Consider the following 27017-nt stretch of genomic DNA (forward strand, 5'->3'; position numbering starts at 1 on the left):
TCAGGTTGAGGAAGTTTTTTTTCTATTCCTAGTTTTCTGAGTGTGGTTTTTTTGTGTGTGTGTGAGGAAGATCAGCCCTGAGCTAACATCCATGCCAATCCTCCTCTTTTTGCTGAGGAAGAGGGGCCCTGAGCTGACATCTGTGCCCATCTGCCTCCAGTTTATGTGGGACGCGGCCTCAGCATGGCCTGACAAGTGGTGCGTCGGTGCGCGCCCGGGACCCGAACCCCGGGCCGCCAGCAGCAGAGCGTGCACTTAACCACTACGCCAGGGGGCCAGCCCCTGAGTGTTTTTTTATGATGAAAGGATGTTGGATTTTGTCACATGCCTTTTCTGCATCAATTGAGATGATCATTTGGTTTTTTTCCTTTGTTCTGTTGAAGTGGTGTTATTACATTGATTGATTTTCTTAGGTTGAACCAACATGGCATTCCTGAGATAAATCCCACTTGGTCATGGTATATAACCCTTTTTATATGCTGTTGGAGTCAGTTTGTTAATATTTTGTTCCAGACTCATTCATGAGGGATATATCTATATTCATAAAGGATATTATTCTGTAATTTTCTTTTCTTGTAATGTCTTTTAAAAAAATTATTTTATTGAGGTCCTATTGGTTTATAACATTGTGCAATTTCAGGTGTACATTATTACATATCACTTTCTGTATAGATTGCATCTTGCTGTCCCCCAATAGTCTAGATTTTATCAGTCACCATACATATGTATCCCTTTACCCCTTTGACCTCCCCCCACCCCCTCTCCCTCTGGTAACCACTAATCTGTTCTTATCCATGTATTTGTTTGTCTTCCACATATGAGTGAAATCAAATGGTGTTTGTCTTTCTCCATCTGGCTTATTTCACTTAATATCATACCCTCAAGGTCCATCCATGTTGCAAATGGGACGATTTTGTCTTTTTTTATACCTGAGTAGTATTCCATTGTATATATATACCACATCTTCTTTATCCATTCATCAGTTGATGGGCACTTGGCTTGCTTGCACACTTTGGCTATTGTGAATAATGCTGCAATGAACACAGTGGTGCATAAATCTCTTTGTATTGTTGATTTCATGTTCTTTAGATAAATACTCAGTAGTGGGATAGCTGGATTGTATGGTATTTCTATTTTTGATTTTTTGAGAAATCTTCTTACTGGTTTTCCATAGTGGCTGCACCAGTTTGCATTCCCACCAGCAGTATATGAGGGTTCCCTTTTCTCCACATCCTCTCTAACATTTCTTATTTTTTGTCTTGTTAATTACAGCCATTCTGACGGATGTGAGGTGATATCTCATTGTAGTTTTGATTTGCATTTCCCTAATAATTAGTGATGATGAACATCTTTTCATGTGCCTGTTGGCCATCTGTACATCTTCTCTGGAAAAATGTCTGTTCATATCTTCTGCCCAATTTTTTTTTTTTTTGTGAGGAAGATTAGCCCTGATCTAACATCCGTGCTAATCCTCCTCTTTTTGCTGAGGGAGACCAGCTCTGAGCTAACATCTATTGCCAATCCTCCTCCTTTTTTTTCCCCCCAAAGCCCCAGTAGATAGTTGTACATCATAGTTGCACATCCTTCTGGTTGCTGTATGTGGGACGCGGCCTCAGCATGGCCAGAGAAGCGGTGCATTGGTGTGCGCCCGGGATCCAAACCCAGGCCGCCAGTAGCGGAGCGCACACACTTAACCGCTAAGCCACGGGTCTTCCCATTTTTTGATTGAGTTTTTGTTGTTGTTGTTGAGTTGTATGAGTTCTTTATATAGTGTGGAAATTAACCCCTTGTGGGATATATGGTTTGCAAATATTTTCTCCCATTTGATGGGTTATCTTTTCATTTTGTTCATGGTTTCCTTTGCCTTGCAGGAGCTTTTTAGTCTGATGTAGTTACATTTGTTTATTTTTTCTTTTGTTTCCTTTGCCTGAGTAGACATGGTATTTGAAAAGATACTATTAAGACCAATGTCAAAGAATGTACTGCTTATATTTTCTTCTAGGAGTTTTATAGTTTCAGGTCTTACATTCAAACCTTTAATCCATTTTGAGTTAATTTTTCTATATGGTGTAAGATAATGGTCTACTTTCATTTTTTTGCACATGGCTGTCCAGTTTTCCCAGCACCATTTATTGAAGAGACTTTCCTTTCTCCATTGTATGTTCTTGGCTCCTTTGTTGAAGCTTAGCTGTCCATAGATGTATGGTTTTATTTCTGGGCTTTCAATTGTGTTCCACTGACATGTGTGTCTGTTTTTGTGCCAGTACCATGCTATTTTGATTACTATAGCTTTGTAGTATATTTTGAAGTCAGGGATTTTGATGCCTCCAGCTTTGTTCTTTTTCCTCGGGATTGCTTTGGCTATTCAGGATCTTTTGTTGTTACATATAAATTTTAGGATTCTTTGTTCTATTTCCGTGAAGAAAGTCATTGGGATTCTGATTGTGATTGCATTGAATCTGTAGATTGCTTTTGGTAATATGGACATTTTAACTATGTTTATTCTTCCAATCCATGAGCATGGAATATCTTTCTATTTCTTTTATATCTTATTTGATTTCTTTTAATAACGTCTTGTAGTTTTTAGTGTAAGGGTCTTTCACTTCTTTTGTTAGATTTATTCCTAGATATTTTATTCTTTTTGTTGTGATTGTAAATGGGATTGTATTCTTGACTTCTCTTTCTGCTAGTTTGTTATTAGTGTATAGAAATGCAACTGATTTTTGTAAGTTGATTTTGTACCCTGAAACTTTGCTGTAGTTGTTGATTATTTCTAATCGTTTTCTATATTGGATTATATATATATATATATAAATTTATATATATATAAAGAATCTATGGATTCTTTAGGGTTTTCTATATATAGAATCATGTCATCCACAAACAGTGAGAATTTCACTTCTTCCCTTCCAATTAGGATCCCTTATGTTTCTTTTTCTTTCTTAATTGCTCTGGCCCAAGCCTCCAGTACTGTGTTGAATAAGAGTGGCAAGAATGGGCACCCATGTCTTGTTCCTGTTCTCAGAGGGATGGCTTTCAGTATTTCACCGTTAAGTAGGATGTTGACTGAGGGTTTGTCATATATGGCCTTTATTATGTTGAGGTACTTTTCCTTCTATACCCATTTTATTGAGAATTTTTATTATAAATGGATGTTGGATCTTGTCAAATGCTTTCTCTGCATCTATTGAGATGATCATGTGATTTTAATTCCTCATTTTGTTAATGTGGTATATCACATTTATTGATCTGTGGATATTGAGCCATCCCTGCATCCTTGGTATAAATCCCACTTGATCATAGTGTATGATCCTTGTATTTTATTTGCTAATAACTTGTTGAGGATTTTTTCTTGTGATGTCTTTATCTGTCCTTGTTATCAGAGTAATGCTGGCTTCATAGAATGAGTTAGGAAGTGTTTCTTCCTTTTCTATTTTTTGGAAGAGTTTGAGAAGGATTGGTGTTAATTATTCTTTTAAGTATTTGGTAGAATTCACCAGAGAAGTCATCTGGTCCTGGACTTCTCTTCGTTGGGAGGTTTTTGATTACTGTTTCAATCTCTTTACTTGTTATAGGTCTGTTGAGATTTTCTATTTCTTCTTGAGTTAGTTTAGATAATTTGTGTGTTTCTAGGAATTTGACCATTTTCTAGGTAATCTAATTTGTTGTGTACAATTGTTAATTGTATAATTATAATCCTTTTCATTTTTGTAAGGTCGGTAGTAATGTCCTCACTTTCATTTCTGGTTTTAGTTATTTGTGTCTTCTTTCTTTTATTCTTTGTCAGTCTAGATAAGGTTTTGTCAATTTTATTGACTTGTCCAAAGAACTAACTTTTGGTTTCATTGATTCTTTCTATTGTTTTTCTATTCTCTAGTTTATTTTTCTCCACTCCAACCTTTATTTACTTCCTTCTGCTAGCTTTGGGTTTAGTTTTTTCTTTTTCTAATTCCTCAAGGCGTCAAGTTAGGTTATTTTTTATTTTTTTTGTGAGGAAGATCAGCCCTGTGCTAACATCTGCCAATCCTCCTCTTTTTTTGCTGAGGAAGACTGGCCCTGGGCTAACATCAGTGCCCATCTTCCTCTACTTTATATGGGACACCGCCACGGCATGGCTTGCCAAGCGGTGCGTCAGTGCGCGCCGGGGATCCAAACCGGTGAACCTCAAGCTGCCGCAGCGGAGCGCGCGCACTTAACTGCTTGCACCACCCGGGCCAGCCCCAAGTTAGGTTATTGATTTGAGATCCTTCTTCTTTTTTAATGTAAGCATCTACAGCTATAAACTTTCCTCTGAGCCCTATCTTTGCTGCTTCTCATATGTTTTGGTATGTTATGTTTTCATTTTCATTCATCTCTAAGTATTCTCTAATTTCCTTTGTAATTTCTTCTTTGATGCAATGTTTGTTTAAGAATGTGTTGTTTAATTTCCACACATTTGTGAATGTTCCAGTTTTCTTTCCATTATTGATTTGTAGTTTCATTCCACTGTGGTCATAAAAGATACTTTGTATGATTTCAATCTTTTTTTTTTTCAATCTTTTAAAATTTATTGATACTTGTTTTGCAACATACCATATGGTCTATCCTGGAGAATGTTCTATGTGCACTTGAGAAGAATGTGTATTCTGCTGTTGTTGGATGGAGTGTCTGTTAGGTCTAGTTGGTTTATGGTGTCGTTCAAGTCCTCTAGTTACTTAATGATCTTCTGTATAGATATTCTATCCACTATTGAAAGTGGTATATTGAAGTCTCCAACTATTATTGCAGAACTGTCTACCTGATATCATATTTTAAATCTCCATTATTTCCATTTGGCTCCAGTTTTCATGTGTTTTCTGAAATCACCCATCTTTTAACTCTGTGTACTTTTCTCACTAGATCCTTTAGAATTTTTCACAGCTGTTTGAATGTCCCTAATAATTCCAATATTTGGGTTATCTATGGGTCTACTTCTATTGATTATTTCCTCTCTTACCATGGGTCACATTTTTTTGCTTTTCATATGTCTTGTAATTTTTCGTCATGTGCTTTTATTTTTGTATAAAAGAACACTAGAAGCTAAAATAAATAATACATCTCCAGCAAGTTTTGATGAAGTCTAACTTATCTAATTGTTCTTTTCTGTTTATTGCTTTCTGTTATCTGTATGAGAAAACTTTGCTACCGTCAAGTCACAAAGATATTCTCCTATGCTTTTAGGAGAATAAAGATAGCTTTATGGTTTTAGATTTTACATTTAGGTCTTTGTCCTCAAATTAATTTTTGTGTATGGTATGACATATGAGTCAAGGTTCTGTTTTTAAAATATGGACATTGATATATTCCAGCACCATTCATTGAAAAGATTTTATTTTTCCCATTGAGTTGCTTTGGCTTTCTTTTTAACTTTTTTTAAAAAATTGAATAAATTTGATGTGTAACACTGTGTAAGTTTAAGGTGTAAAAAGTGTTACTTTGATTCATTTATATGTTATAAAATGATGCTTTGGCTTTTTAATTGAAAATCAGAAGACTGTATAAGTGCCTCTATTGAATTTTTCATTTCAATCATTGCACTTTTCATTTCTGTAAGTTCTGTTTTTTTCCAAATCCATTATGTTATTTTTCACAATTTCTTATTTCCAATAAATATTTGTTAGGTTCGTCTTTTGTTTTGTTTAAACATAGTCAGCAGACTTGTTTTTATAGTATTGGATGATTCTAATAGTGGATTTTTGGAGGTTTGGTTTTGTCTCTCTTTCTGCTGGTATTCCCTCATGGTTGTTTCCTTCTGTGCTTAGTTGCTTTAAACTGTGAGTCATTCATTATAGTTTCCTTTAAAAATTATTTGTGAGTGTTCTTTGAGTGTTGAAATAAAGGTACATTCTTCCCGAAAACATTTGTCTTTGCTCCTACCCTTGATTACATTAAACTAAATTTTCTTTTTGCTTGAGGAAGATTGTCCCTGAGCTAACATCTGTGCCAATCTTCCTCTGTTTTGTATGTGGGACACTGCCATGGCATGGCTTGATGAGCAGTGTGTGGGTCGGCTCCCAGGATCTGGGCCCGTGAACCCTGGGCCGCCGAAGCAGTGCACACAACTTAGCCACTGCGCCACTGGGCCAGCCCCCCATTAAACCAAATTTTGATGTTTAGCAACACCCAGGCACTGTGAGAAAATCAGCTTGTAGTTATTCTTTTCAGGAACAATTTCCAACTCCCACCACTCCACTCAGCCAGGCAACGCTCCTTGTAGATCCCTGGGTGTGAGAGAGTGGGGCAGGTTCAGTTATGGTTTATCTTTATCCTGAAGGCATAATTCTTTGGAATCATAGCTTTCAGGGACCAGGGAGATCTCCTATTAGACTCCTGTCCTCAGTGGAATCTGAGCTCTTTATTTTGTTTTTACTCACTGTTAGGACATGAAAAGCTCAGGTTGGCCAGGTTTGGCAAATGCCCTTATAGCAAAGTGGCTCAAATGCTCTGCTAACTTTTCTGGATTCCTATCTTCATTTAGAGCTTGGTCTGATAATTCTTTATTCTTGTTATCTCAGCACTGCCTTTAATAAAATATTGAAAAATATGTTACCCAGTCTTTTTAGTTGTTTTTAGTGAGAGGTAGGTCTTAATTCCTAGCTCATATTACTGGAAATGGAAGTCAGTCATGATGATTTTGAACACGGGAAGGAGAGTTAGATTTGTGCTTTGAAGAGATCTGTTCTAGCTATTGTTTGTTTGCTTACTCAATGATATTTGAAGTCCTACTATGTGCCAGGCTCTATGTTAGGCCCTGGGGATCCAACTCCTGCCATGTTTCTTGCCCTTGGGGGTTTATGTTCTAGTGAGGGAGACAGACTATGCATCTGCAAGTGAATAAGAAAAATAATTATGATCTGTAGGAATTGCTAAGAAAGATGTTACAGAGACTAAAGGGGGCAGGGAAGAACCTACTTACATAAGGCGATCAAGGAAGACTTCTCTGCAGAGACGACATTTAAATGGAGACCCAGAAGATGGGAGGAAGCCAGCCACTCATGGTAGAGAATGGGTTGCAAGGGAAGACTGAAGGCAGGGAGACTAATTAGGAGACTGTACCAATTGTCTGGACAAGAGCGGATGGTCTTGAACAAGGGCAGTGAGGAAGGGAGAGAAGGGGGACATTGGCAGGACTTGGTGATTGGATGTTGGAGGAGAAGGCTGACAACAGCCAAATGTTTGGCTGATGTGAATGGGCATACGGTGGGGATTGCTGGGGAAGGATCAGTTGGGGGGCGAGGGAAAGGCAGAGAAGTCAGGTTGGCACATGCTTCAACATGGTGAACCTTGAAGACATTATACTAAATGAAAAAAGCCAGTCACAAAAGAACAAATACTGTATGATTCCACTTATATGAGGTACTTAAGAGTAGCCAAATTCATAGAGACAGAAAGTGGAATAGTGGTTGTCAGGGCTGGGAGAAGGCAGAAATGGGAAGTTAGTGTTTAATAGATACAGAGTATCAGTTTTGCAAGATGAAGGAGGTTCTGGAGGTGGATGGTGGTGATAGTTGTATAACAATGTGAATGTACTACTGAACTGTACAGTTAAAAATGGTTGAGATGGTAAATTTTATGTTACATGTATTTTACCACAATTAAAAAAAAACAGAAACCAGGGGGCCAGCCCGGTGGCATAGTGGTTAAGTTCGAGTGCTCTGCTTCAGCGGCCCAGAGTTCACGGGTTCGGATCCCGGGTGAAGACCTACACACTACTTGTCAGGCCATGCTGTGGCAGGAGTCCCACATATAAAGTAGAGGAAGATGGACACAGTTGTTAGCCCAAGGCCAATCTTTTCCTCAGCAAAAAGAGGGTGATTGGCAACAGATGTTAGCTCAGGGCTAATCTCCCTCACAAAACAAAACAAAAAAAAGAAACCAGAAAAACAAAAGAAAAGAAGAAGTCAGGTTGGACTCAAATATTTGAGCCTGAGGTGGCGTGTGGGGCATCCAGGGGAGAGATGTCCAGGAGACAGGTGGCCACGTGTATCTGGGGTTCAGGGGGAGGTAAGGGCTAGAGATGGATATTTGACCCATCCGTCCAGTGGAAGCTGTGGGAGCAGGTGGTCTCAGCTCCAAATCCAGCTCTATGACCCAGTTCTCTACCTGCAGCCCCAGCCACCCCTCCCGGATGTGCTAGTCTGGATGCTCAGTGGGCGGCGCCATGTGGCCTGGGCCCGGATCCCTGCCCAGGATGTGCTGTTCTCTGTGGTTGAGGAGGAACGGGGCCGAGACTGTGGGAAGATCCAGAGTCTGCTGCTCACAGTGAGGGGGCCTTGGGGGTGAGGGTGCTGGGGACTGGAGTGGGGTGAGGCTCATAGGGCAGAGGGGGCTTTGGGGTGGAGGCCTGCAGTTCCCAAAAGGGGGTCCCCAAAATCTGTGTTTTAATTAAAAATTTTAATTAAAATTTAAAAAATTTAATTAAAAATTATTTTTGTTTTTATTTTTTTTAATTTTCCAATTTTTAAAATTTTTTAAAAATTAAAAAAATGTTTTAATTTAATTTTAAAAATTTTTACAATTTTTTATTATTTTAAAATTATTATTAATTTTTAAAGTGTACCCAAACTCTTTTCAATTATCCAAAAAGCCAAAAGGAGATTGTGCCTTTACCCAAGTCAGCTTTGATGTGAGATAAACACCAAATTTTGTCAGCCCTGGGCCTGCACTGGCCCTTTTGCTGACTAGGCTCTGACAGATGGGCAGGGTAATGAAAATGGGAGAGTGATTAATTAGTTCCTTATAAGTACAGCTGATTTGGAGGCAAAATATTTCTAAATGAGATGTCCCTGAAATAGACACGAACGGGGGTCACTAGTGGTGAGAAGTTGTGGCCGTTGACATAAGGGACAGGGAATCTAAATGTGTTGGGGATAAGGGGACAGGGGGTGAGTGTGGGGTACGGGAGTGCAGAGCTCAGAGTGTAGTTTTGGGGTATGGGGCTTGAGGTATAGGAAGTGACAGTGCTGGGGCAGCACATAGAGGGAATGAAAGTATCAGGCATGAAGTGGGGTGTAAGGGTGAGGGCCAGGAGTGCTCTTTGGGTTAGGGAGCTGGAATGTAGTCTAGCGGTACAGAGAGTAGGGGCAAGCCTTGCAGGAGCAGGGCTCTTGGTCTAGCTGGGGTAATAAGAGATGGCCCTAACATGCCTCCTCCCTACAATAGGCACCTGGGGCAGCCCCTGGTGAGGTCTGTGCCAAGCTGGAGCTCTTCCTGTGGCTGGGGCTGGGCAAGCAAGCCAAGGCCTGCACCTCAGACCTCCCCCCAGACCTGCTGCCTGAGCCCTCGGGTGGGCTGCCCCACAGCCTGTACCGTGATGGTGAGTGCAGTGGGTGGGGTAGGTGTGCCCAGGGCCCAGCTTGCTGTTTGCCTAAGGGGTGGGGCTAGATGCTCAGCTCGGGGTTCAGAGAGGCCTGGGGTCAGGGACTCCAGTGGTCTCCTGAGAAAACATGGCCTCTTCCTTCCCCCCACCCCAGACTTCAGCTACTTCCAGCTCTGGGCTCACTTATATCAGGCCCGAGGTGTGTTGGCAGCAGATGACAGTGGACTTTCGGACCCCTTTGCTCGAGTCCTCATCTCTACCCAGTGCCAGACCACCCGGGTGAGGCCTGGGCTGGGATGTGGGTGGAGGGGTGCTGGGAGACAAGATGGGGTGGGGGCCAAGCTTTTCCCCAGGACCTAACTCTCTCCTCCTGCCCTGGATTTTCAAGACAGGCTATTGGATCAGACTGCCCTGATTTGGGGGTTGGGGGTGCGGCAGTTGTAGAACCAGAGGGTCTTAGAGGTGAAGAGTTGTTCTCTGGGGTTGACTTTAGGACTAATTTTGAGAGTGGCAGATTACAGTAAGGGGAGACCAAGACCAGGAGGGCAGGCTCCAACGCCAATCTGAAGGGTGCTTTCATCTTCATCACATTCTCTCTCCTTTTGTGACAGTTATTTAAAGTATTACTTTAGGGCAGGGCTGCTCTCCTGGGATGTGCGTTGAGAGCCTTCTTCTGACGCCTGCCACTGCTTCCTCCCCTGCATGGCCCCCAAGGTCCTGGAGCAGACGCTGAGCCCGCTGTGGGATGCGCTCTTGGTGTTTGATCAGTTGATCGTGGACGGGAGAAGGGAGCACCTGCAGGGGGAGCCTCCACTGGTGGTCGTCAATGTCTTTGACCACAATAAGTTTGTGAGTGTGGCCTGGGTCCCACCCAGCTTCCTGCCCCCGAGCGCCCCCACTCCTTGTCTTGATGCCCCCTCCTTTGGCTCCTGAACCTCTTCTACTTCTGTCTTCACTGCCCGGCTCTCTGCAGGGCCCCCCTGTGTTCCTGGGCAGAGCACTGGCTGCACCGAGGGTAAAGCTGACAGAGGACCCTTACCAGTGCCCTGAGCTGCAGTTCTTCCCCCTGAGGAAGGGGCCCCTGGCAGCCGGAGAGCTCATCGCCACCTTTGAACTCATTGAACTGGACTACAGTGGCCACCTTGAGGTCAGAGTGCCGTGGCCTGGCTGATATAGGCTGTGGACCCCTCTTGTTATTCTATCAGGTCATCCACCCCAGGGAATATAGAACATGGGCATGTCCCAGGGTTACCCCTCCAAGTCCCTTACCCCCAGAGAATGCAGGCTGCAGGTCTGTCCTGGGGTCACCTCATCGGACCTCCTGACTCCAGGGAACATTAGAAGTAGACATGCCTTGGGTTCACCTTGCCAGGCCTCCAACCCCAGAGACTCCAGGCTGCGAGTTGATCCTCATGCCTCAGACACTCACTCTCCTCTCCTGCACTTGGCTGTTTCCTGAGACACCCCTCTCCCACCAATCCAGCCTTGCCTGGTGCCTCTGGATTTATATTTCACCAGCGGCTCTCCATATTCCTTCCCCGAGATTCCTCTTTGGCCTCTGACCTCTTGCCCCCTGCAGCCCTCAGTGCCCAGTGATGTGGAGCCCCAGAACCTGACACCCCTGGTCGAGCCCCTCTCCGGACGCCCGTCCCTGCCACCTAATGTGTGTCCAGTGCTCAAGGAGTTCCGTGTTGAGGTAGCACTGGGCACTCACGCCCCCCCCCAACTCAGAGCCCCTCTGTCAAGTGCAGTCCCCTGAATCTCCTACTTCCTGACCCCAGGTGCTGTTCTGGGGTCTGAGGGGCTTTGGCCGTGTGCATCTCTTCGAGGTAGAGCAGCCCCAGGTTGTGCTGGAGGTGGCTGGGCAACGTGTGGAGTCCGAGTTCCTGGCTAGTTACCATGAGAGCCCCGATTTCACCGAGCTCGTCAGGCATCTGACGGTGGTGAGGGCATGGGCTGGGGGGCAAGAAATGTTGGGCTGAGAGGTGACAGAGGGCAGTGGGATGGTGAATTCCCACTGGTTATCTTCGATTAAGCCAGGGGTCAGCAAACTTTCTATAAAGGGCCAGTTAGTAAATATTTTAGGCTTTGTGGGCCATATAGTCTCAGTTGCAATTACTCAACTCTGCTATTGTAGTCTGTAAACATCCATAGCCAACAAGTAAATGAATGAGTATGACTGTGTTCCAGTAAAACTTTATTTGCAAAAACTGGCAGCAGGCCAGATTTGGTTTACAGGCTGTAGTTTGCTGATTCCTGGATTAATCCATGAACTGGTGGTGCTCTCTTGGCTCTACTGAATGAGTGAATTAGCCAAGTATCACGAAGTATGAGTCTGAAGGAATCTATCTAGTCTCTGAGATACCAGGGCTGAGAAGAAAAATACAGTCTTCGTGTAATTTATAATTATCGTGGTATGGCCTTGGAGCCAAATTCTGGCAATGCCACTTAGGAGCATGTCAAATCACTTGTCTCATTTGAGCTTTAATTTAGTTTTGTTTGTAAAAGGGAGTAACAGGTACAAAAGAAAAAAGGTTGAAGGAAATACACCAAATGCCCCCTTGCAGGAGTGTAATGAGAAGGCAATGAGAGAAAGAATCTTGGTGAAAGGGCTTTGTAAACTGGAGAGTGCTGTGCCTCTCTGAGGGGCACAGCACTGGGACAAAGCACAGTGGTTCCAGACTGCAAGCAGGCAAAAAACAACAACAACAACAACAGAAAAAAAAAACTAACACCATTTCATGATTCTGTTTCACATGCAAGAGTTTTCAGTTTAAAAACTTCATTGTGCTATAAGATGATGACACTGAAAGCACTTGCTCATTGAACTTCCAGGGAATGTTTCCTCTCATTTCCCATTTCGTAGTGCAAATTGAGGAGAACACATCCCTCTCTCCATTGTGCACTTGAAAGGAATGTGCATTCTTCTGTTGCTGGGTGGGATGTTTTATAGTTGTCAATTAGGTCAAGTTGGGTTGATAGTATTATTCAAGCCTTCCTAAAAGAAGCTTCCTTGGTGATTTTCTGTCTAGCTGTTCTATCCATTATTGAGAATATGGTATTGAAGTCTCCACCTATTGTTAAATTGTTTGTTTCTCCCTTTATTTTTGTCACTTTTTACTTCTTGCATTTTGAGGTTCTGTTGTTTGGTGCATATATGTTTATAATTGTTATAGTTTCCTATGAATTGATCTGTTTATCATTATAAAATGTCCCTCTTTGTCTCTAGTATTTTGTCTTAAAGTCTATTTCATCTGATAATATAACTACTCCAGTTCTCTATGGTTACTGTTTGCATGACTTATCTTTTCTAATCCTTTTACTTTCAACCTACCTGTGTCTTACTAAAGAGTGTCCCTTAGACAGCATGTAGTTGCATCCTTTTATTTTTTTATCCAATTGACAATCTCTGCCTTTTGTTGAAGTGTTTAATACAGTCACATTTGATGTTATTAGTCCCTGAGCTAACATCTGTGCCAGTCTTCCTCTACTTTGTATATGGGTTGCCGCCACAGCATGGCTTGATGAGTCCATGCCCAGGATCCAAACCTGTGAACCCTGGGCCACTGAAGTGGAGTGTGCAAACTTAACCACGATGCCACTGGACCAGCCCCTGTCTCATATATTTTTTGTTCCTTCTTTACTGCCTTCTTTTTTATCAAATAGATATTTAGTAGTGTACTACTTTAATTCCTTTGTTGATTTTTACTTAGGAATTGCTCTAGGTATTACAATATGCATATTGATTTTTTACAATCTACTTTGGATTAATACTAGTTTAGTTCCAATAAAATAGAGACACTTTTATCCATTATACTTCTATTCCTTCCTTCCTCCTTTGTGCTATAATTGTCATATATGTGTAAAATAAACCCAACAATACAGTATTATAATTATTGTTTTTTCCCCCTTAGGATCCATTGGTAGATATAGAATTCCTGGGTTAAAAGGCATATGTATTTTTATGTTTCTAAATCTATATTAGCAACCTGAGCATTGGTTCTTTACATAATAATAATAAGAACCACCATCTCATGTTTCTGATAGCACTTTGTGGGCTCCAAAGTACTTTTGTATCTGTTTTGTCATTTGATACTTACAACAATCTTTCCAATTCAGGATTGTGTCCCTTTTTTAGCTGGGAAACAGGCTCAGAAGGCAATGATTTACCTGAGATGACACAATGGGGCTGTGGGCTTCGAATGCAATTTGGCTGTATTGTTTTCCCATCTGTCTCTGCTGCTGCTCCTCCCTAGGTCCTCAGAGACACAGTCCTCTCTCCCCACCCCCAGGCCTTGCCGGAGCAGCCTTACCTGCAGCCCCCACTCAGCATCCTGGTGATTGAGCGCCGGGCCTTTGGCCGCACAGTGCTTGTGGGTTCCCACATTGTTCCCCACATGCTGCGATTCACACTCCACGGTCATGAGGATCCCCCTGAGGAGGAAGGACAGGAGGAGACAGGGGACTTGGTGCCTAAAGGACCTCAAGGTAAGGGGACTTCCCCTTAGGGGCTACTAGACAGAAGTCCCTCTGGTACCTGGTTGAGATGGCTCCACGGGACCCTCTGGTGGGGCATGGAGTCTGACTTCTATTCACCTGACCTCCTCCTCGTGTCATTTACCTCCTCTCAGGACAGAAGTCCCTGGATCCCTTCTTGGCTACAACAAGTTTACCCAGACGGCTTCTGAAGGTGATGGGGGATGGGGGATGGGTGGAGAAGGGGCTGGCAGGACTTGGGGTGGTGCTGGGTTAAGGGCACTGAGTTCTCTCTCTCTCAGGCTCCTCTGAAGAAGCTACCCCTGGGAGGCCTCCTGAATCAAGGCCCAGAGCTGGAGGAGGACATCCCAGATCCTGAAGAGCTCGACTGGTGGTCCAAATACTATGCATCACTGCAGGAGCTCCAGGGGCAGGTGGGGGCAGAGGAGAGTAAACGGCAGGAAGAAGGATCTCATCAAACGTGGAGCTCTACAGTTTTCCAGAGCTTTTCATTACAGTCATCTTTTCTCATCTTCACAACAATTCTAGAAGCTGGGAGTTATTAACTCCATTATCTAAGCTGTGTTGTCCAACAGAAATATCATGTGAGTGACATATGTAATTTTAACTTTTGTAGTAGCCACATTTAAAAAAAAAGTAAAAGGAAACAGGTAAAATTTATTTTAGTAATATATTTTATTTAATCTGTCAAAATATCATTTCAACAAGTAACTATTGTAAAAATTCACAATAAGATATTTACATTATTATTTAATACTAAGTCTTAAAAATATGGTGTGTATTTTACACTTACAGCACATCCCAGTTTGGACTAGCCACATTTCAAGTGCTCAATAGCCACCCGTAGCTGGTGGTTACTGTCTTGGACAGCACAGGACTAGATGATAAAACGAAGCTTTGAAATGCAAGTGGCTTACCCAGCTGGAATTTGAACTAAAGTTTCCCAACTCCATCTCCTAGTAAGGGGTAGATTAAGGAGGTGACAGGTGGGAAAGAATCTCTGACCTGCCCTTTGATTTCAGACCAACTTTGATGAGGATGAAATGGATGATCCTGGGGATTCAGGTAAGAGATTTGGCTTTCTTGCTCATCCTCTTTCTGTCTCCTTCCCTCCCCCCACACCAGTATTTCTAACTGAGGCATTTATGCTGTTCCCAGATGGGGTCAACCCCATTTCTGTGGATGAGGAAGCCCAAGACCAGGGTGAGGCTGAAGTCAAAGGCTCCATGTCCCAGAAAAAAGCAATCGCCACCCTGAAGGTGACTGGGCGTAGGGGAGAGGGGGATTCTGCTTGGATTCTGGACGTTGGGCTGTCACTGAGGCCCTTGCCTTTCAGATTTACAACAGCTCCTTGGAGGAAGAGTTTAACCACTTTGAAGACTGGCTGAATGTGTTTCCCCTGTACTGAGGGCAAGGGGCCCATGATGGAGATGGAGAGGAAGAAGGGTCTGGACACCTCGTAGGCAAGTTCAAGGTGTGTTTGGGGAAGGAAGCGGGGGGACCAGGGAGTACAGGTGAGGATGCAGGAAGAAGACTCTCTTACTAGGGCCTTTACTGCCCCCCTCCATCCCCACCTCCAGGGCTCCTTCCTCATTTACCCTGAATCAGAGGCAGTGTCGTTCTCTGAGCCCCAGATCTCCCGGAGGATCCCACAGAACCGGCCCATCAAGCTCCTGGTCAGAGTATATGTTGTAAAGGTGAGCACCTGTCACCTCTGCATGCCTCCAGCTGCAGCAAAGGTAACACACGAAACCTATAGGCTGAAGGATTTGGAAGGAACCTCAGGGATCATAGTCCAGCTTCTTCATTTTTCAGGTGGGAAATCTTAGGTACAAAGTTAAGAGACTCCCCAGGGTTACAAAGCTTGCTCATGGCAGAACCAGAATTGAGAGCATAGGTCTCCTGACTCCTTGTTCATAGTTCTAGTCCCATAGAATGGGCAGTATAATTCCAGGAAGAGCACAACCCTGAATGTCAAGCTTCACAATGGCTTGTCATCAAACACCTTTGTACAGGTCCTTCCATTGCTACAGTTTTCATACGGTGCTCAGCAGGGCCCTGAAGTTTCCTTAAAGACATCTCAGGGATTAAGGGGAATGAGTGGGTTGCTGCCCCTTCACTCCCAGCACCAGAGCAGATGCTGTACTTTTATCTGGTTTAAATATAGGGATTCTGACTAAGATGTAATTTAAGGAAACATTCTGAGGCACTGTTCTACCATAATTGAAGCATCCTCGTGCATAAATTAGATAGTAGGAGTCATCTTGACCTTCTGCTTCTAGCAATATTGCAGACTAGATCATCTGAAATAACTTCCTGATATAATACATCTAGAAATGCTAGATAAACAATCTTTTAAACAAATGCTAAGCTCATAAGAAAGGGAATTTCCAACGGGCCAAAATGAGGAGGCAGCAGGAATCCCTGAACAAGCCCTGAAGCTCAGATTATCTTGAGAGGGTTTGTCCAGACCTGGACCCTGAGCCTTGGGTTCTAATAGCCTATCCAAGGTGGGAGACACAACCAACATCCTCGTGTGAAGCAGCACCCAGGCAGGGCTCTGCTCTCACGAAAGGTGGGCAAGAGGAAGCCCCCTCACTGGGAAAGGAGCCTGTAAAGTAAATGGTCTGTTTCAGGCTCTGTTCCAATTGAGGGAAATAGAAAAAAATGTCTGCCCTGAGAACGTATTATTAGAGTTTTGCCTTCACATTGATTTAAGACTTGAATTTATATTATCTGCTTAGTCTAGAAAACTCAAAGCTGAGAGATTGGTTTAAAGTGGTCCCAAATCAGGCTTCACAGGTTCCACAGATTTAGATAACCTAAACTAGGTTCAAAATCCCAAATTACAAAATATATAAGAAAAGAGACAATCAGGAAAAATTGTCAGAAAAAACACAAAGGAGAACCTCTAAGGGCTTCAGATGTTAGAATTTTCAAATATTAAAAACGTAAAACAACTATTTAAAATATTTCGCAAGCAGAGAACAAGAGGCTATCAAAACTGTCTGGGCATTTTTGAAAATAATAAAATAAAATTTCTAAAATCTTATTAAATACCCATATATAGCAGAATGGTATGTCCACACAACAGAGTACTATGCAGCTATAAAAAGAATGAGGAAGATCTCTATGAACTGATACAGAGTGATTTCCAGGACATAGTATAAAGGGAAAAAAGGAAAGTGCAAAAGAGTATCTATAGTATGTATGCTACCTCCACATAAGAAAGAAGAAGGTACAAGAAAACACACGTTTGCTCCTTTGTGCATCAGAAATACAGGAAGGATAAACTAGAAACTAAAGAGACTGGTTACCTAAAGAGGTGAATGGTAAAGGGGTGGAAAGACAAGGAGAATGGGATCAGGGTAGCATTCAAATAGTACAGTATTGTGTCTACCACAAACCAGGCACGAGGCTGAAAGCTGCTACCCTGGAATCAACAAGCTAATTCTAAAATTTCTATGGATGAGCAAAGTGCCAAGAATAGCCAAGACAATTTTGAAAAACAATGTAGGGAGATAAGAATTATTACAAAGCTATAGTAATTAAGACAGTGTAGTTTTGGCATGGGAATAGATAAATAGGCCAATGGGACAAGGTAGAAATTTAACAAAGACCCAGACATAGATGGAAACATATACCAGAGTTGGCACTGCAGATCAGTGGCGGAAAAATGGGACTGTTCTATAAGTGGTCCTATGAAAATTGATTGGCCATGTAGAAAAAAATAAAATTAAACTCCTAACTTACAGCACTCACATAAAAATCTAGCATAATTAAATATTTTATTGTAAAGAGCAAAAATGTAAGGAAATGTTAAAATATCTTTATGATCTTGGATGGGGGGAAGTTTTCTTAATACACAAAAGAGAACAAACAATAAATTAGGAAACAAATGATACATGTGACTACATTGAGATTAAACTTCTGGGCATCCATAAACTTTAAAATAAGTGACAAGACTGAACACAGACTGGGGTAAGGTGTTTACCCTATGCATAATCAAGACAGAGTTAGTGTACATGATACGTATAAGTAAGTCCCACAAATCTATGAGAAGCAGACAAAAAAGAAAAATTGATAAAAAATATGAAAAAGCAATTGATGGAAGAAGAAACTCCAAAGCCCAATAAACATACAAAAAATCCTAAACCTTAATAGTAATCAGGACATGCAAATAATTGAAACCATGAGAAACCAGTTTCCTCCCTTTGATTGGCAAGATTAGAAATGCTACCAGACGAAGGCTGGGGAGGCTGTGGAGCTCTGCACAGCACTCGTGGGAAGGTGTATGAGTTTCCTGTTGCTGCGGTAACAAATGACCACAAATGCGGTGACTTACACAACAAAAATCTATTATCTTACAGTTCTGAAGGGCAGAAGTCTGAAGTAGGTCTTACTGGGCTAAAATCAAGGAGTTGGCAGGGCTGCATTTCTTCTAGAGGTTCTTGGGGAGAATTGTTTCCTTGTCTTTTTGACCTTCTAGAGGCAGCCTGTGTATCTTGTCTCATGGCCTCTTCCTCCATCTTCAAAGCCAGCAGCACAGCATCTTCAAATCTCTCTGACTCGCCTATCTCCCTCTTTCACTTAGGAGGACATTTGTGATTTCACTGGGGTCCGGATAATCTAGGACACTCTCTCCATCTCATGATCCTTAATTTAGTCACATCTGCAAAGTCCCTTTTGCCGTGTAAGGTAACATATTCATAAGTTTAGGGATTAGTACTTGGGCATCTTGAGGGGGTGCAATAGTCTGCCTGCCACAGAATGTAAATTGCTATACCAACTTTGGAGAATAATTTGGCAATATTTAGAAAGATGAAAGATTCTCATAGCCAATACCCAGTAATTATACTTTTAGATATAATCTTAGAGAAATTCTTACATATGTGTATAAGGAAACAGATAAGAATTGCTCTTTCTAGTATTATCTGTAATAATAAAAAATTTAGAAATAAACTACTAAAGTGTTAGTATTCCTAAATAGGAGAGAGAGAGTGTGTCAGTCATATAACAAACACTACAGTTAAATTGATCAAACCACAGCAACCTGTATCCACAAGGAGAAACTTTCCAACATAAATTTGGATGATTCTCAGTTTGTGGAAGATGGCACCAATGAGGCATTTCCCCTTCCTTTTCCTGAAAATCATCCAAAAACAAATAGAACAAACAAAAATCCAGCTTCCAATTATGGTGAAATCAGAGTGTTAAAACTGCAAACCACCAGGCACACTGGAAGAGCTTCCAAGAGCTGTGCAGATGAAGTGGTGTGCACGAGAGAGTGGGGAGAGGACGTCACTCAGCAGAGCTCAGGGTCACCAGTCTGTGTCCCAAGGGGGAAGGGCACACCCTGAGGGTTAAAGCTTGCATCAGTCACCAAAAGTAAAAACGCTGGATAAAATTTTAAAAACATCTTTTATAAAGATGTTTTATAAAACTGGAAAAAAAATCTTTAAAATGCTGTGCTGAGCTTCCAAGAAAGAGAGATTTTAGAGGGGGAAAAAAATCCCAAAGTAAAAGCAGGAACTATTTTAAAATGTACACAGGATTTTATCTTTATCCATGTATGGTGAGGCTAACAGATCAGGAGACAATTGCCATTGAAAAGATAGTCTGTTGTTTGTTTCAGTTTCTCAAGAGGAGCGGGGGAGGCTGCACCACGCAGGGCTACACAGGGAAGCACTAGGGTCAGTCCGGAGGCAGAAGGAGCGAGGGACATTCGAGGGCCAGAGCCCTTCTTGTGGTTTCTGCAGGAAAGGCACGGCAGGGTAAGCAGGCTTAGGCTTGGTTAGTTTGAACAATTCCTGTGGGCTCTGGGGTACAGGGGCTGTTCCCTGTCTCTAGTTGTCTGGTACCTGTCCCTGTGGGGGTGATTAGGGCAGAGGAATATTACTTCTTGGAGTATAAGAGCCAAATAGAGGAGGTGGTTCAGAGTATGGGCTCTGGATTAGTTGGTTGTATATAAAAGGTGCTCTGGCAGGTGCGATGTTTGCTAACTCTAGGATTAGCTAGCCCTGGGAAGGGCAGTTTCTCCAGGATCAGTAAAGCCCCAGATACCAGAGTCTTCAGAATACAGGAAATAAGAAAATATCGTTAATACAGGAACCTAGGGAGATAAATGAGTGCTGAAGCTGGCTTTCATCCGACAGTTACTGCTGACCCTGGAGAACTCAGCCTCCCCGTGGAGGGCTGACAGGCAGTGGGGACAGAAGATAAAGCCCAGGGGAGGATTCTCACTGGAAGGCCTCATATAAAGCAGAGTCCCAAAAGGCTACACCCTCAGCATAAGGATGAACAAAAACAGGAATCTGTAAGACAGAAGGGGACACCAAGGAAACTTGCCTGTCTGAACCTTGGCACTGGTTAGAGGGGACAAGTCTCCCTAAGCATCCGTGACCACAAGCTGGCTCTAGTGCAGTTCTGGGCCTGAGTTCCCACCATCTGTGTGATCCCCAAACCTCAACTGGAGGATTTCATTTAAAGTGGTTGCAGGTTGGTAGTCTGCCCAAGAAACTGGCAGAAGCAAAAGCAAGCCCTTTCTGGCAGACAGCACCTGCAATTTAGGCCCTCAGGATGAGTTTAACCAAATGTGAGTCATGATAAAAAGTACCCAATTACTAAGAAACAAGCCCACCGTGAATAAGAATAGTAAAAATAACAACAGGTTCAGACCGCCAGGGTTGTTGATCTTGGACTGACTAGACAGAGAACATAAAATAACTATATATGAAATGTTTAAAGAAATAAAAGAATAAATTTAAAATGAGCAAGGAACAAGAGACTATTAAAAGTAAACAGCAAATTTGGGGGCCGGCCCAGTGGCCTAGTGGTTAAGTTCACGTGCTCCACTTCGGTGGCCCAGGGTTTGGTGGTTCGGATCCTGGGTGCAGACCCACACACCGCTCATCAAGCCATGCTGAGACGGCATCCCACAAGGAGCAACCAGAAGGATGTACAACTATGACATACAACTATCTACTGGGGCTTTGGGGAGAAAAAAGGAAAAAAGGAGGGAGATTGGCAACAGATGTTAGCTCAGGGCCAATCTTCCTCAAAAAAAAAAAAGAAAAGAAAAGAAAAGAAAAGGCAAATTTGAAGGACCAGATGGAATTTTTAGAAATTAAAAGTGTAGTATTTAAAATTAAAAACTCAATGGTGGAGCAAAAGATTTGAACCTCACTTCACAAAAGAAAATATACATAAGGCCAATAGGCATACGCAAAGATGCTCAACATGCTTAGTCATCAGGGAAATGCAAACTGAAACCACAATGAGCTACAATTTCACACACACTAGAATGACTAAAATAAAAAAGATTGACAATATCAAGTGTTGGTAAAGATGTGGAGCAACTGGAACTCTCATATATTGCAGGTAGGGGTGTAAAAAACACGAAAAATATATTGCTGTATATAAATTATACTTCAATAATTTATGCATATTTTTACTAAATTGTATAGTTATCAAAACAGACAAAAGTTTAATATATACAGTTTAAAAACATACAAATTGGTGCTATATATTGCTTGGGATACATGTATATGTAGTAAAAGTATTTTTACTTTTTTTGGTGAGGATAAATCCCAAGTAAAATGTTCTGGCTACTTCAGGGAAGGAAAGGGAGTTAAATCAGGTAAGGGGGCTCAGGGGGCTTCCATTTGTTGGTAGTATTTTATTTATTAATCTGGGCACATATGCTTATTGTGTGATTCTTTTATTTAGTTAAAATATTCTTAATTTAAAAAGTAACATATGCTCATTGTAAAAAATAAAAGTCAAACTATACAGAAAGTTATAGATTGAATAGTAAGGCCCTTATACATCTTTCCACGTATTTTCAGTGTTTCATTATATTTTTTGTTATGCCTATTTGTATGTCTTAAGTATTTCATAATAAATTTAAAAGAAAATAAAAGTTATCTTGTCCAACCTCTCAGTTAACTCCTCGTGGTGGGAGATCTCTGCTTGGTCACTTCTGCTTACACTTAATCTGAGATTAGGTCCAGCAAGGGTAACCTTGGGTTATGACAATGACACTTGTCTCAGTTCCACCCCATACTCTCCCTCTAGGCTACCAACCTGGCTCCTGCAGACCCCAACGGCAAAGCAGACCCCTATGTGGTCGTGAGCACTGGCCAGGAGCGGCAGGACACCAAAGAGCGCTACATCCCCAAGCAGCTGAACCCCATCTTTGGAGAGTGAGGCTGGGCCCCAGGCTTGAGAATGGGGAGCAACTTTACCATCTGACCCTGTGGCCCAAGGGCTCCCACTCACTTGGTGTTGGTGGGGGAATGGACAGAGGCTGCTGAGACCCCTGACACACCCACCCCCAGAGCCCACGTCCTAGGACATAGAGGTGTCCTCAACCATTCTCCCTCCTGGCCAGGGTCCTGGAGCTCAGCATCTCTCTCCCCGCTGTACCGGAGCTGACAGTGGCTGTGTTTGATCATGACCTTGTGGGTTCTGACGACCTCATCGGGGAGACCCACATTGATCTGGAAAATCGATTCTATAGCCACCACAGGGCGAACTGTGGGCTGGCCTCCCAGTATGACGTGTGAGTCTGATGGGCCCTCAGGAGCCATTCTGAGTCTGATCAAAGACGTTCAAGTTCACATTTCCATTGGTGTGTCCAGATTCTTTGATTTCATAAAAGGGGACCTCCCCATGACCACGATGTTATAGCTTAGTGGTCAAGACCTGTGCTTGGGAGTTGGAATCCTGTAACTAATAAGTCACTTGACCTCTCTGAACCTAGTTTCCTCATCTGCAAAATAAAGGTAATAATATCAGTATCTCCTTCATAGGAGCACCTGGCATACATCTTTGATTTTCATGGGCACCATAAGCAAGGACTAATCTGTCTTCTGTTGGAGTTATGAACCTGGATCCCATGTCTTCAAGGGTCCCCATCCCTGCCCCTGTGCCCAATTGTGTCCATATGCTGGCCCCAACAGAAGCATTTTCCTTTTTTGCCTGCAGGGATGGGTACAATGCCTGGCGTGATGCATTCCGGCCTTCGCAGATTCTGGCAGGGCTGTGCCAACGCTGTGGCCTCCCTGGCCCTGAATACCGAGCCGGGGCTGTCAAGGTGGGCAGCAAAGTCTTCCTGACATCGCCTGAGACCCTGCCTCCAGGTACCAGTCCCTCTCTGCTGGACATTCTAGAGGGAGCAAGATGGTAGAACAAGGTACAGGGGGCCCCTGGTGCCCAGTCTAGTGTGCCCCAAAAGAGTCTTCCTCCTTCTGCAAGCAGAAGTGAGTGTGGCTGAGTAAGGACAAGGTTCCTTGATGGCGGGGAGAAAACAGTCTTTGTTGGTGAGCGTGAAATCCCCAAAGAGCCAAAGTGGATCCTCAGAGCCATAGCTAATCAAGTTCCCAGAACACAGGGTAGCCCATAGTGGGTTCCATACAACAGAATGTGGCTGCAGAATTGAGCTCCTGCCTCATAAATGGCTGGTGGTCTGTCTCTAAACAGGGTCTGCGCAAAGGCGACAGCCCCTCCAATCCCACTGTCCCACTGACTGCTAGCTTTTCACTGGCGAAAGTTGTTACAGCAGCATCCTCCCGCTTTCTGTGCATTGTGGACTTACCCTCCCTGCCCATGAGCTTTGTCTAACACAGCCAGCTGCCTCCACTTAGAGCTTCTATTGAGGGCTGGGAGGAGGAAGGGAGGAGAGCTGGGAACTGTGTAGAACCCACGCTCACACACCTTTTGTTGCAGGTAGTGGGGGGCCCAAGGTGGCAAGTGAGGTCTCTGAGGAGGCCCAGGCACTGCTGGTGCTGCAGCGCTGGCAGGAGATGCCGGAGCTTGGGATCCAGTTGGTACCTGAGCATGTAGAAACACGGCCCCTCTACCATCCCGGCAGCCCGGGGCTGCTGCAGGTGAGGGAAGGCTCAGCAGTCAACCCCAGAACCTCAGGACTCCCAGAACCCCAGGAATCCCACCTGGTCCTGGACCCTGGGCCCCCGGGATGCCTTTTCCCCAAGACCTCCCCCTGGGTACCACACTGCCACTTCTGATTCCTGATCCTGATCCTGATCCTGGTCCCCAGCATTCCCACTCCAGTCTTGAAGCTCCATCCTGGATCCCACCCCACCCCCCAACTCTGATCCTGCAGGATCCCCACCCCTGGGCCACCAAGGCTCAGACCTAGCACTCCCAACCTGACCTCTACCCGGGTCCCTAGGATCTGGACCTCAGAAACATCGGATCTTACTTTTGATCTCAACCTTCCACTTCTGGGGACTCATCCCTGAACCCCTAACCTAACCTCAACCCTGGACCCCCCACTTCAGATTCTACCTTCATCCTCATTCCCCAGGATCTGCCCTACTGTGCCCTCTTGATCCCAGCTCTTCTCCCCACCTGGGGCAAGGCACAGTCTCTGGCCACAGGGCCGCCATGGGAAGTGGGGACCCCAGCAAGACCCTTCAGCCTCTTTCTGTGTCCCCAGGGGTCACTTCACATGTGGATTGACATCTTCCCCCACGATGTGCCCGCCCCACCCCCAGTTGACATCAAGCCTCGGCAGCCAATCAGGTGAGAGAGAGTCCTGGCCCCTACTCCCATGGGGCAGGCACATCTTGGACTGCCCTACAAGGGCCCTCTGAAAACCCAGGTCCCCAGCAAAGCAGGCAGAGGCTACTGAACCGGGCTTTTCAGTTAGGTGAGCCATCAAATTCCCTTTTAGTCATAAGCCATTGTGAGTGTGTATCTGTCACTTGCAACTGAAAGGGTCCAAACGCCAATAAATCCCTTCCTGACCTGAGCTAGTCAGGGTGGAGTTCTGTGTAGAGTGTATGTACTTCAGATGTCAGCAATCTGTGATTTTCTACCTCTGAGCTCTGTGTTCCTTGGTGTCACTCTCAGGGAGGCTTTTGCAGTCTGGGGCCAAGGTGGCTTTTAACAGTGCCAGGCTTACATCTTACCAACTAGTCTACTTGAGCAGAAAAATAAACACCTCTTTCCCAGTTAGAGCAAAAGTCTCAGAGCTGACTCTCATTGGACCAGCTTGGGTTGAATGGTGATCCCTGAACCAATCATTGTGGTCAGGGGGCTGTAATACGCTGATTGGCCAGTCCTGGGTGATATCCTAGGTGATGCACTTACCTCTGGAGCCAGGTAGGGGTCATTTGCCCCACCAGAATCACACAGATTGTCAGTAGTAGGGGTGGGGGTAGGGGTCACCAACAGAAAATCAGGGTGCTGTCAACGAATGAGGGGAAATTGATGCAAGAGAGAACCACAGATATCCAGGAAACCCATGACAGCCAAGGACAGGGCTATTTGTGGTATGATCAAGAATGTTGCAGCCCCTCCTTCCGTCCCTTAGGAGCTGCATGCTGTCATCCCCACTCTGTCACTCCTTCACCCACTTCTGTCTGCAGACTGGCTTTCTCTCCCGTGTACCCTAAAACTTCAGCTTGCACCTCACTTTGGTTGCAGTGGCTCCAATTCTGCCTCTGACACTACACAACTCAACCTTTCAGGGTCCTGATTCCAAATTTATAGGAGAATCCTGTTGGCCCAGCTTGGGTCAGCAGACCATTCCTGGTGCCATCCGCTATGGCTGGGGTGGTCAGTGATACCTGGGGCTGCCCCTTTAAGGGACCACAGACATCCTGGTCACCCAGCTAGGCACATATTGGTGCTCAGGGAATGTCAGTGGCCCTGGCCTGGGTCCTTCCTGCTTCCTGCAGCCCCTCTTAGGACCCCTCTCAAGAGTCTAAAAATCCTCTCCCAATACACCCCCCAGCTATGAGCTCAGAGTCATCATCTGGAACACGGAAGATGTGGTTCTGGATGACGTGAACCCACTCACTGGAGAGATGTCAAGTGACATCCATGTGAAAAGGTAGGCCCACAGGCAGGGCCGGGCAAATGGCTGTGTACTGTGTGACTGCAAACAGGGGCTTGGGCCCTCAGGCTGAGCCAGAGCCCTGTCCCCTAGGCCCTGTCTGCTACCTGGAGCTGGGTGAAGGGACTGGCCTAGTGGGTGAGCCAAGGGGAAGCTGGATGAGGAGCCAGGTTCTGGGTTTGGCCCCAGCACTGATGCCTCGCCCTTGGCCTGCACCTTTCCCCTGGCTCCGGCTGGGTGAAGGGGCTGGAGCACGACAAGCAGGAGACAGACGTTCACTTCAACTCTCTGACTGGGGAGGGGAACTTCAACTGGTGCTTCGTGTTCCGCTTCAACTACCTGCCCACGGAGCGGGAGGTGAGCGTCTGGCGCAAGCCCGGACCCTTCGCCCTGGAGGAGGCCGAGTTCCGGCAGCCGGCCGTGCTGGTCCTGCAGGTCTGGGACTATGACCGCATCTCCGCCAACGACTTCCTTGGTACTGCTTAGCCTTTCTCCTACCTCAGCCCCTAGACCCGATTTATGCTCTCATTGCCCGGGCCCCCCTGGCCCTGCCCCCTGGCCCTTGGTTCCCTTCTCTAACCCAACCCTGAAACCGGGGTTTCAGACCCTAGGTTACTAACCCCTGCTTTCTCGCCTAATTACTGAATTTATTCAGCCCTGAGCACCATAACCTGCATTCCCATCCAAAGTCCCTGACTCAATCCTCTGACTTGACCTGAGCCAGGTCACTCTGGACTCTGACTCTCTGGCCTTTGGACCCTGCTTTGGCAGTCTGGTCCGGTCCTGGGCCCTGTGTCATCAGGGTCTGACAGCCTGCTGATGTTTGGGCTGTGGTGTGTGGTCCCTAGCTGTGGCCTGACCACCACAATCTAACTTCTGATGCCCCGATTTACAATCCTGCTGCGCCGCCTCCTTCCCCTTGGCCGAGATGGACCTTGATCTCCTGCCTAACCCGGAAAGCTCTGGACTTGCAGGTTCCCTGGAGCTGCAGCTACCAGACATGGTGCGGGGGGCCCGGGGCCCCGAACTCTGCTCCGTGCGGCTGGCCCAGGACAGGGCCCAGCCGAGGTGCAATCTGTTTCGCAGCCACCGCTTGCGGGGCTGGTGGCCTGTAGTGAAGCTGCGGGAGCCGGAGGATGAGGAGCGGGAGCGGCAGGAGGCTCAGGCTGGCAAGAAGAGGTGGAGGAAGAGGAAGGGTCGGCCAGAAGACTTAGAGTTCACAGACCCGGGAGGCCACCTCTACCTCCTCACAGTGGGTGCAGCCAGGGCAGGGACTGGGCCGGCGGGGGCCCAGGCCTGAGCCTGCCTAAGAGCCTG

At 44.7% G+C, this 27017-nt stretch overlaps 1 protein-coding gene across 1 annotated transcript in view; it reads left to right on the forward strand.

Annotated features, from left to right (window-relative positions):
* Positions 1–27017, forward strand: part of LOC131418178 (fer-1-like protein 4) — a 42824-nt gene that overhangs the window by 13927 nt on the left and 1880 nt on the right. Inside the window, 22 exon segments of the mRNA XM_058562175.1 lie at positions 8128–8280; positions 9181–9334; positions 9492–9616; positions 10052–10186; positions 10311–10484; positions 10917–11033; positions 11119–11280; positions 13630–13825; positions 13969–14027; positions 14116–14247; positions 14857–14899; positions 14993–15093; positions 15171–15308; positions 15415–15573; positions 21911–22038; positions 22227–22397; positions 22823–22977; positions 23564–23724; positions 24297–24382; positions 25599–25696; positions 25933–26175; positions 26675–26952. Of these exon segments, the coding sequence (XP_058418158.1) occupies positions 8128–8280; positions 9181–9334; positions 9492–9616; positions 10052–10186; positions 10311–10484; positions 10917–11033; positions 11119–11280; positions 13630–13825; positions 13969–14027; positions 14116–14247; positions 14857–14899; positions 14993–15093; positions 15171–15308; positions 15415–15573; positions 21911–22038; positions 22227–22397; positions 22823–22977; positions 23564–23724; positions 24297–24382; positions 25599–25696; positions 25933–26175; positions 26675–26952 (3168 nt within the window).

The sequence above is a fragment of the Diceros bicornis genome, chromosome 19 (assembly GCF_020826845.1).
Source record: "Diceros bicornis minor isolate mBicDic1 chromosome 19, mDicBic1.mat.cur, whole genome shotgun sequence".
Lineage (NCBI taxonomy): Eukaryota > Metazoa > Chordata > Mammalia > Perissodactyla > Rhinocerotidae > Diceros > Diceros bicornis.